Raw genomic sequence first — 12454 nt, forward strand, 5'->3', positions numbered from 1 at the left:
ACATTTACATATTTATGTAAATAATAACATACTTATCTGTAATGGGTTTTATTAATATACCTCCCGAACAAGTTGAATTTTGAGCTTCTACGTCTTAAACAAACATAATTATGCACGTGTATCATTAGATAAGATTTTATCTACTTATTTTTCATTACTATAATGAGACAATTTAATTTTAGGAAGACTATCTTTTATTATAATTCTGGAAAATTGACAAAGTTTTTCTTTTGTTAAAATTTAGATCATCCTGTCCTTGAATTTCTTCCCATTTTTTTATTTGTTTTATGTGAATTCTCATCATAAAGGAAGATGAATACGAACACAAAATGATAAGGGATAATAATGGTACGAAATATTATTTTTTTTATAGTATCATTATTAAATGATGTATACCTAATGTTAACCAGGGAAAAACTAAGAATTCTCAATAGATGGGAAACACATTTAAGATAATATAAATCTTTATCAAAACAGGAAAATTTCCTTGTGTAATTTTTTATTCGTTGAGAAACATAAATTTATATATGATATATCACAAACTTGAATGAAAACACATTTTCATAAAAATGAAAAAAAAAATACTGAATTTTTTTTTTAACGAAGACATAATGCAAAGGGGTCTTTTATAAAATCACAGAGATATAAAATCATATTATATAATATAAAAATTTAATTGTATATTTTAGAAAATTCTAATATAATAGTTGTAAAAGAAGAAAATACTCTATTATATTTATATAAGGAATTATGTTTTGTGGGATACTTGAAAATAATACATATTATTATAAACATTAAAGGATATAACAATGTATTGCATGTCTTCTTCTTCAATCGTTAGAAAGAAAAGGTATATACAAAGTAATAGATGATTTAATAATTTATAAAAATTGTACACTATATTTAGAATATTATTACTTGTGATTATGGTTCGGAAAGCTAAAATTTTATAAAAATTTGAATGAAGTTAAAATTATATTGATATATGTACTACGATTGCATTAATATAAATTAGGCATAACTTTTAATTATGTTTTTTTTTTTTTTTTTTTCCTATATCACATCTAGAGTAAAGTTTATAGATATTATCTAATGTGTTTAGCATAATACGGATGTTAACTGTAATCACTTGGTTATGTGAATATAATATTATTTGCAATTTAAGTAAGTTTAAAAAATGGTATAATGGTGTAAATATGTTGACAAAACAGTCACCTTACGAAGATAGTAATAGATAAATTACATACAAAAGAACAAGAGGTAATACTAAAAAAAAAAAAAAAAAAAAGGAGCTCCATAAAAAGGATAAAATGAAATATAGGACAATAATGTACCTAAATCAATAGGTATAAATTACAGGTAATACAATAGAAGTGACTTCTTTGTTTAAATATGCGAAGATAGTAAAGGAATATAGTAATGAAGGTTCTTATTTAAATTTCATGAAAGTGTAAAATTAATAGAAAAATGAATATATATGAAATGAATAAAATTATAAAATTATGCGCACATGTTATAACTCGTATTAAAGTATAAATTTAGGAATGATTACAAAATGTAAAATCCCCTAAATATGAGAAAATAAAGCAAAAGGGCTTCACTAATTTAGACAAGATTAAACTTAAAAGTATATTAAAATGTCTTAATGTTTAATAACAAAAGAAGGACAAGTACACAATTTAAATATCTAGTGCATTAAAATATAAAATGTGTCCAAGTGAAATAAAAAATAGAATTTATAAAATAGGATACTTGAATTGGATGGTTAAAACGGTATTCAAAATAGATACTTCCCTTGAAGATATTGGGCACATCTGTAGAAACGATTATTATGTTGCTTCCCAAAAATAAATTTTAATATTCCATCCAGAAAAATAAAATAGGTGAGTACACGGATAAATCCCATATTGAAAAAAAAAAAAAAAAGTCTTAAAATTATTTATTTATTTATTTTTTTTTTTTAAACTAGAAAACATTACTTCAAGGACCCAAAAGTGTGACTATTAAAAATGTAACATAATTAGAAAAAAGAATGGCAGATATATTCATGTTTAAATTGCAAAGTAAAAATGTTTTTCATTCAAATAGAGGGAATAATATGTAGAAAGTCAGGTAATGATTAAAAAAAAATTATTAACTAAAATGTGAAAAAAAGGTTAGGCATAATATTATTGTCACATAAAGTAATTACCTGCAGACTAAAAGACATAAAGTCTTTTTATCGCAACGAATTATCTATAATAGATGTGCCAGTCCACCCCTCCTATTACAACCATCCCCTCCCAATCCTGTTTCTCCCAACATAATAATTAAATGAAATAATAGAAATAACGAAGAACAGAAGAAGCAAAAAAAAAAAAAAAAAAAATTTTCCCCCTATTCTATACACTTTTGTGTCAAACACATAATACATATATATATTTAATTATTATTTTAATAAAACGATACAATGGATGTGATTATAATTAAAACAAAAGGATAAATTGTCTAAAAGCCAAATTAATTTTTAATTATATTGTTATTTTAAAAAATTGAAAAAGCACATTTAAAGCTGTGTGATGGAAAGCATACTGTTTATTATTATGTAAATAATCATAAATTAAAAAAGTGTATGATTATCATGAAAGTACATATTTGTTAATTTATTTTATTAAAGAACATACAAGTATATTTGATCACGCATACAATTAAATTTAGGAAATTAAAAAATTAATTATCAAAACGCCCCTTTGTCCAAAAAAAAAAAAAAAAATATTATGACGATATATGAAAACAATATACGCATAATAACTAATAGTAACTTTCTAATAAATAAATTTTAATGAAAAACAACATTATTTTAACATATGAATATTATTAATAATACATGAAAAAAAATATTTTTTTTAATTAATAAAAAAAAAAAAAAAAAAAAAAAAAAAAAAGGAAAAATATATATTTCAAATATTAAACAAATGTCATATCAAAAATTGATAACGTAGAACACACTATTATTGTTTCAATACAAATGACATGTAATATACATGATTTAATAATATATGCTTATAAATTTGTTTCAAAATATACAATAAAATATTCTTCAATTATTAATTATTTCAAATAAAAATTTACACATATCTGGTAATTTTATTAAAAATGGGTATTTTTAATTATTGTTACATATTACTTTTATATCCATAGCACTAATCTACGATGGATATATAATTATACATTAAACAATAATATACATACACACTACAAATAACATTAAGAATTTATGTGTTTTATTTTATTTTTAATATATATTTTAAACTATTATCTGTTTAATAAATGTATCCCATTCTTCTTTCGGGACACGCTTTGCAGATAATGTTTCATAAATTGAATTAATCATAGAGCTTTTAGCCTTTTTCCATTGTTTCCACTTATTCCATCCTTCTATTAAATAATAATTTTCTTTGTATAGGAATAATTTCATTAATTCCCTTCTTTGTCTATTTATTTTGGGATCTTTATTATACCAACGTTTAGTCCTGGCTAAAATTACAAATCTTGAAGCTGTCATAAATTTAATTTTCTCAGGAGCGACACCAGCTTCGTTGTTTTTCCAGTGATACATCATCCATTCTTTAATTTTCTTGTCTTCAAAATTTTTTATATCCTTAGCAACCATTTGAAATACACTGGAATGAGTATCGTTTAACCATTTATCTACGTTCGAATCAATTCTTGTCTCTAGTTCATTTTTATACCAATTGTTCCATGACTGATCGCTCCATTGTGATGGATTTTGCGAATCTGTAACAGCTCTTAATTTAGCTATTTTTCCACTAGATATTGACCATTTCATTTCAATTTTTTTCATCCATCCATCCCATTCATCATTTCTTATTTTCATAAATTTAGCTACTTTCTGGTTCATGCTATCTTCCAAAAGGCTCCATTCCTTTTCTAATTTATCAACAAATTCCTTCCATTCTGGAGTATACCAAAATCGGGATAATAAATCTTCCTGTGCATACTTTTTGGTTTTTACGGCGTAATATAAAAATTCTTCTGCTTCTGTAAATCTTTTTGGAATATCTATCTTTTCCACATCGAAAACTGGGATCATTGCCGAAGGTAACTTTTCGTGTATTGCTGATTCTCCTAACTTTATCATGATTTCTTCTTCCGATGGTATTACTAATTTTAATTGTGGTACTTTTTCTACTAGTTCCTCTTCTACAGGTTCCTCTTCTGCTGGTTCTTCTTCTACTTGTTCCTCTTCTACTTGTTCCTCTTCCACTTGTTCCTCTTCTACCTGTTCCTCTTCTACTTGTTCCTCTTCTACTAGTTCCTCTTCTACTTGTTCCTCTTCTACTGGTACTTCTTCTACTGGTACTTCTTCTACTGGTACTTCTTCCACTGGTACTTCTTCTACTAATTCTCCTAATTTGAAATCGTCCTCTGGTGTTGCATCTAATTCCTCTTGTCGATATACTGGTTCTTCCTTTGGAGATTCTTTTGGAAGAGGTTTTGCATCTGGATCCTTGAGAATATATTTAAATAATGGCTCAAATGCTTTAACGTTAGAATATTTTAAATTGTCATCTAAAATTGCAGCAAATAACTGTTCATCATTTAAGATCATAATTGATGGTTTAACAAACTTAGACGGTTCCACGACTTCTTCAACTACTTTTTCTTCTCCCTCTATTGGCTTGCCTAATTTGAAATCATCCTCTGGTGTTGCATCTAATTCTTCTATTGGTTCTTCTTCAGTTGGTTCTTCTTCAGTTGGTTCTTCTTCAGTTGGTTCTTCTTCTGTTGGTACTCCTTCTTCTACTATTTCTTCTACTGGCTCCTCTTCTACTACTTCTTCTTCTTCTCCCTCTATTGGCTTGCCTAATTTGAAATCATCCTCTGGTGTTGCATCTAATTCTTCTGTTGGTTCTTCTTCCGTTGTTTCCTCTTCTGTTGGTACTTCTTCCGTTGGCTCTTCTTCCGTTGGTTCCTCTTCTGTTGATTCTTCTTCTTCTTCCTTTAATGGTTTTCCTAATTCGAAGTCGTCCTCTGGTGTTGCATCTAATTCTTCTATTGGTTCTTCTTCCGTTGGTTCCTCTTCTGTTGGTTCTTCTTCTACTGGTACTTCTTCTACTGGTACTTCTTCTACTGGTACTTCTTCAACTACTTCTTCTTCTTCTTCTCCCTCAATTGGCATGCCTAATTTGAAATCATCCTCTGGTGTTGCATCTAACTCTTCTATTGATTCTTCTTCCGTTGGTTCTTCTTCTGTTGGTACTTCTTCGGTTGGTTCTTCTTCCGTTGGTTCCTCTTCTGTTGATTCTTCTTCTTCTTCTTCCTTTAATGGTTTTCCTAATTCGAAGTCGTCCTCTGGTGTTGCATCTAATTCTTCTATTGGCCCTTCTTCCGTTGGTGTTTCTTCCGTTGGTGCTTCTTCCACTGGTTCCTTCATTAATCCTAATTCTTCGTCTGTAAAATGTGGTGATTTTCCTAAATAGAAATCGTCTTCTGGAGTTGCATCTAATTCTTCCATTGGTGGCATCTGTTCCTCCTTAAGTTTAGAGGGATCTAAAATAATTTGCTTAAACATTGGTTCATATGATTTAATACTATCAAATATTATATCTTTATCCAAAATCTTCCCAAAAAGAGAATCGGTACTACCAGCACGATGCAAATTTGTGACAAGATCAGCATCTTCTTCTGCATCAACAGTTTCACCACCTTCTGCTTCCATAGAATAAGTTGCACCATCTTTTTCTTCCATACCAACAGTAGCATCACCGTCTTCTACAACATGAGTAGCATCACCTTCTTCCATACCAAGAGTAGTAGCATCACCTTCTTCCACATCAAGAGTAGTAGCATCACCTTCTTCAACATCAAGAGTAGTAGCATCGCCTTCTTCCACATCAAGAGTAGTAGCATCACCTTCTTCCACATCAAGAGTAGTAGCATCACCTTCTTCCACATCAACAGTAGCATCACCTTCTGCTTCCATATCCATGATAGACTCATTTTCTAATGGCATATCTTCATTAACATCACCGTCAGCTTCCTCATCAGTAATTTGCACACCTGATAGGGCAAAATCATCTTCAGGGGTAGCTTCTAAAATGGATTGGTCATCATCTACATTCTCATCCAAATATTCTTCTACTTCTACATCATCGCTTGAAGGATCAATAACTTCTACAGCATCTTCATCAGAAGTGACATTTTCCAATTCTAAATCACTCTTCAGATGAAAAGAAAAAAAAAAAAAAAAATTAAATATTATTTTTATATAATTTTAAATGATTGGAATTAACCAATACAATTTATAAATGTATATATATTATGTTTTATTTATTATTTTTATCTTACTGTTGAAGCATGAATTAAAAGAAAAGCAAAAGATAATATAAACAAGGTTATATATATATACGAAACCATAGTTGTTGTTTTACTTCTTTATATAATAACGCTGGTTCTTATTTTTTATTATTATATTTAAAAAAAAAATTCTTTTATTATATAGCAGAATTATATGCTTATTAAACTTCCTTTCTTCTAACTATTTTTAATAAAAAAAAAGAACTCTTTTTATGCTGAATATTATAAGCTCTTTTTTCTTCCATACAAATGTTAGTATAATTAAAAATAGATGCTAAATAATTTGTATATAAATTCATTATTTCTTAATTTTCATTGTAAAATAATAAAAAATGAAAATAATTAAAAAACATGAATTATAACATAATTAACAAGTACATAAATATGAAATAACAATAATATATAACTAGAAAATAATTATAAAAAAGTTTTTTAAATTAAATTTTTATAATAAAAAATCTATATACAAAGTATCTAATAAATAAAGAATTTAATAAAAAAAAGAAAAAAATAAAAACATATTGAAAAATATAATGGTGACTGTAGGAAACGATCTTTTTTGAAATGTTTGTGGACGACATAAATTAAAAATATTTTGTATGCATTTATACTTTTAGATATATCTAATAAATTATATTCTAAAGAAAAATAAATTTATATTTAAATATTTACGGTACCTATTTTTTAATTGAAAAAATATTTATTTTTTTTAAAAAAAAAAAAAAATGCAATGTAAAACAACAAAAAAAAAAAAAAAAAAAAAAAAAAAAAGAAGCATAAAATTAAATATATATGCATATATTTTAAATTTGTTTATAAACTAATCCATATGTTGTGGTAAAATAACATGCTTTTTTTTCGACGTGAAAATTTTTAATTAATTTTTAAGTTCTATTTAAAAACTTAAATTTTCATCTTTGCCACCACAGGTAAAAAAACATAAAAGGGAGGCTTCAATAACTGTTTTCTTTTTGAGGTTATTCTAATTTTAAATGGGTGGTGCAAAAAAAAAAAAAATACATAGATTGAATTAAGAATTGAATCGCGGGAGATCTGTTACAAAATAGAACCATTATAAGTTTAGAGACCTTAAATTAAAATAACAGTTAAATGGATGGGTTAATATATTTTTCTAAAGTATATATAAAATAAAATTTTATAAGAATTTTTTTATGCGAAAGAAAAAATATAAAAAATTAGAGTAAGAAGAAACATATATATATATATTTTTTTTTTCCTAACTTGTTCCTTTTGTTTTAAACATCTTTTTTTCTCGATTTTTATTTTATATTTTTAATGAGCATATATAATGAAGAAGGATTCCGTTCCTTACGAATGATTCAGAATTCCAAAAAAAAAATTCTTTATGATAAATATTTAATGTTGTAAATTCCGTAAATTTATGGTTTATATATTAATTTATATATTTTTTTTTTTTATTGTGTTTTTTTTCAATCCCAATTTTTTTTTTTTTTTTTTAAATTATAAAGGAAGAAAAGAAAGAAATACGAGTGATTTATTAGCAAAATAAAGGGTCTTACATTCTTTACATAGCTCGCGCGCTTAGTGGGTAGTGGTGGTAAAAAAACTTTAAAATAAAAAACAGAGCTGCATAAATATATATTTTTTATTATTTTTTAATAATATAAAATTATTAGATATAAATATTTTGTCAAAAAAAAAAAAAGAAAAAAAATGAAAGAAAAGGAAAATAAAACAAAGTAAAATGAAATAAAATAAAGTTACTAATAATGAAATTTGCCATGTTTTAAGGAAATTCGTGAAAAGGTAAGGAACGTACTAATATTTCATTTATATTTTTAGGAGAAAACAAGGGGGATAATAATTTTGTTAAAATATATATTTATTTTGCATGTAGTAAAATAAATTATTTACATAAACAATAGCTTTAAGCACAAATATTTTAAAGAGGGTGTACACGATAACAAATGTTTTTTCCCTGAATGAAAAATAGGTTTAGGTAAAAAAATTAAATTATAGAACATTACATAAAAATAAAACTCATGTAAAAATGAGAATGTAAATAATTAATAGCTATGTGAATTTATACATGAGTAATTATCGTTAATCGTGTTCTGACCTCAGTGGTAAAGAACAATTTTAGTGTATTTTTTCACTATATATATACATGCATGACAAGAACAGAATTATATTTTAGTGAAATGTGTTAAAAAATAAAGTGCTTTAATATTCTTTCAAATATAATGTATATATATGTACGTGTGACATTATTGTGTACTGGATTTTTCAACAATTCCTTATAAAGATATATATAGTGCTTCCTTTTGTTTCTGGAAAATTCCATTGTGGAATTGTGAGATTTGTACAACTAAAAATTTAACTGTTTAAAACTGTTTTATTATGTATTTTTCATAGATGTAAAATAACAAATATGAAAAAAGGAGAAAAAGTTGTTATGTTGTATTGTTGATAGAGTTGGTTCATTTAAATGAAATAGAAAAACGAATTCAAAAAAAAAAGGCACACTTAATAGCAAATATTTACTCTAAAAATATGTTTTTACATCTAATAATTTATTTATGTAGCAAATAGGGGAAAATTCATTACTCTTATTTATCATTATTTATTCCATGGACTCATATTTATCATGTATGCTTTGTTGATGCGAAAAGTCATTAACATATTTTCTGTGAAAAGCAAATATTTATTCGAGTAAATAAAAATTTTTTATATGTTTATAAAAAAATACACACAGAGAAAAAAAAATTATTTGGCAAATTTTAGCTATCCGTATTTGTATGGATATTTTTGTTGCAACATAAATAAAAATAATTGTTCTTTATATATAGGTGCAAATGTGGTGATATATATAACAGTTTTTTAAGTTGGAATATGTGTGGTAAAATAAAAATAGAGGAGTTTTAACACTACATTGTATGAGGCGTAATTCTTATGGTTCTAACTTTCATTGTCGGTCTACTGTGCTTTAGTCTTTCCTTAAGCTATCCTTTATATTGTTCAATAAAAACATAACTAATTTCAATAATTATTAACAATAATGACAACAATAGTAGAAGTTGTATAATCAATTCATTTACAGATATGCTCCATAAGGTAAAGAAAGGCTTAAATAAAATATACTCATCATTTATTAAGCACTTTGATTCATCCATAAAAAATGTTAACATCTTAAAAAGTATTATAGAAACAATTATTAATCATAGAATAATGAAGAAATCTTTGAGGTCTACTAATTTACTATAAGGCATAGTTTTGTAATGCGGGAGAAAAATAGGAAATCATATCAAGTTTCGTGTAGTTCATACAGAGATTTATAAGTAAAATAACTTATTGTATATATATTATTTGTGAAAAAAAAATATTTGATATGAATGTATACTAAGTAAAAACTGTTTAATATGAATAAATATTAATTAGATTCAACAATTCCATATAAATGCAAATGAAATGAATGCTTTAGGAATTATCCTCAAGAATTAAAAATTCAAAATAAATATTAGATGCAGGGACAGTTATAATATTTAATGATCATTTATATATAATGAGGAGACTAAAAATAATATTAAATATATAGAGTATTCTATTTTGATAATGATTAAAAAATTAAAAGGAATTAAAATAGTAGAAAAAAAAAAACAAAAAAGGCATAATGAGAAAGATGCATTACGTTCATAGAATATCAACATGTATAAGAAAAAGCAAAAGAAAATTGAATTAACTTCACCCTTTATAAATGTAAAAAAGGAAACATGAAAATTCGCATTATAACAATTTTTATATAAAAGGAAAATGAAATTTTAGTGGAAATAGTAAACAATATAAAGTATTTAATGAGGAGCATAACACATTTTAGTTATGTCTAATAAGAGTTAGAAAACTAGAGGTTACTTATTAATGCAAAAAGTTAAGAAAAAAGAGATATAGATTATTAGAGTGAAAAAATAAAAGATTATATGAAATTAATATATATTCTATTAATATTAGGAACATTGATACTAGTACAAAAATGTTGACATAAACACAGGCATCGAAATTTTATTAAAAATGGGACTATATAAAATGTTTTATTAAAAAGGTTCAAGTAATATATTATGTGTACAATTAATTATTGTAGTCGCAGTTAACTTATTTTTGCTGTTCAATCATGAAGAAATATTACTCGAACCTTATTTGTTACATTTTACATTGGAAAAAGGCCAGGAGATGAATAATAAGAATTCTTGTTTTCTTTAATATGCGTGAAAAAAAGATTACCTGTGTTTTTATCAGCCAAAATCAATACATGATAAGATTGAGACATTTCTATTTTTCATAAAAAGAGAAGCGGAAAATAATTAAGCAAAGGTGATAAATAATATGTCAGTTATAAAACATAAAAAAAAAAAAAAAATAAAGTAATAATATCCATAAATTACGTTAAAAAGAAAAAAATATATAATAAAATAAATAAATAATAATAATCATAAATTATGTTAAAATATATATATATATACATAAACATGATGTAAAAGCGAATATTAAAAAAATAATTAAGAATAAAACTGAAAAAAAAAGATTATATTCTAACTGAACATAAAACAATATGTAAGAAAATAAGCATTATTAATAGACCAAAAAAATGTTTAGTTTTATTCAGATAAATCGGTACTGCACTTAAAACACATTAATTAACTTAGTATAACTGCATATTTAAATTAAAATTTTTAAAATTGATAATTTAGTTATTCTACCCTTCTTAAGTTACATAAAATAAGAATTTTCCTTTTATACTGTAAAAATTGCAGCTATAATAATGTTACATATATAAGTATAAATTTTAAAATCCGTTTTGTACCTTTTCAATGACTGCTATTTGGTTTTCTTATTTTATGGAATTTAAATTTAAAGACCAAACTGTCGGAAATTAATTGGGTGGGTAAAATTAAATAATAAATGAATACTTTTCATTACTTAATTTTTCTGAGAATTTTTTTAAAGTATGTATTGTGCCCTTAAAACGCTTTTTAATTTTACTACCCAAGCATTTCACTATTTAGGTGGTATAGGCTTTTTTTGGACTAAACTTATAAAGACATATCTTATAAAAATTCTGTGTACATTTGTACCATTCTTAACATATATTTATGTTATAATCTGCAAACGTATTTTTGCTTTTTTATCTTGAAGCCATTTTGGGCATTCATTGTATTTCTTATGGCACAATTGATTTTATTTATACTAGTTACATTTTCCGACTTTATATAAAAAAATCATTAGTTGAATATTCCCATAATATCAATATTCTTATTTTTTATATTTTTATTCATTATATGCCAAAAATAGTGTTTTGTAATTTTTCCAATTCATTCAGAAACTGCTAATAATAATAATTAAAAGGAGCATAAAAGCAATATAAAAAATAATTTTTTCACAATAAAGATCTTGTCATTTTGAACTTGATTTTTCTTCCGTTTCCTTTCACTCTTATTTGGGAATTTGCGTAAAATAGAACTTTCATGTTCTATATTAGAATTTTCATTATAATATATGTATTCATATTTGGTTTTATTATTCATGCTTCAAAACTGCTAATTAAGTGCTGAAAAAACGATTTATTTTTTGTAATACATAGGAATTAAAGCATTTCCATTATTTTTACATAATATAGATAAAAGAATATAGTTATAATTTTATTCACTCATCTGTGATCTACAAATCACTAGCTCCTTTCGCAGTATTATTTATTTATTTATTTTTTTTTTACAACTTATTCTGTTTTATAATGTTATTTTTTCGTTGTATAACGTGCTTTTCAACTTGTATTTAATGAAAGTTATTTTCCTATAGTTTATAATAACTTCCCCTTTCATTTTCTATAATTTTTCCTACTGTATTTTTGTACTATGTTGCTGTATTTTTTTCTCCTTTTAAGGCGTCTTTATATCTTTTAATATATTTTGGTAGCGTTTCATGCAAAACATCTTTAGAGAGCATCTATTTATTTTTCCATATATTTTAATCATATTTTGTATCCACATTATTTCTGTTCAAGTCGCATTATAATTTTATTTTTTATAAAAATATATAAATTGTTCCAACATATCTTTGATGG

General features: G+C 24.9%; 1 protein-coding gene across 1 annotated transcript; it reads right to left on the minus strand.

Moving 5' to 3' along the window:
• Positions 1 to 3286: 3286 nt before the first annotated feature.
• On the minus strand, positions 3287 to 6420 carry PGO_094420 (tryptophan-rich antigen; the record flags this gene model as incomplete). Its single annotated transcript, XM_028688029.1, has 2 exons — positions 3287 to 6223; positions 6352 to 6420. 2 exons carry the CDS (start codon positions 6418 to 6420, stop codon positions 3287 to 3289), a joined length of 3006 nt encoding a protein of 1001 aa, XP_028543830.1.
• Between the last annotated feature and the right edge of the window lie 6034 nt (positions 6421 to 12454).

Source organism: Plasmodium gonderi (genome assembly GCF_002157705.1).
Source record: "Plasmodium gonderi DNA, contig: Chr09, whole genome shotgun sequence".
Lineage (NCBI taxonomy): Eukaryota > Apicomplexa > Aconoidasida > Haemosporida > Plasmodiidae > Plasmodium > Plasmodium gonderi.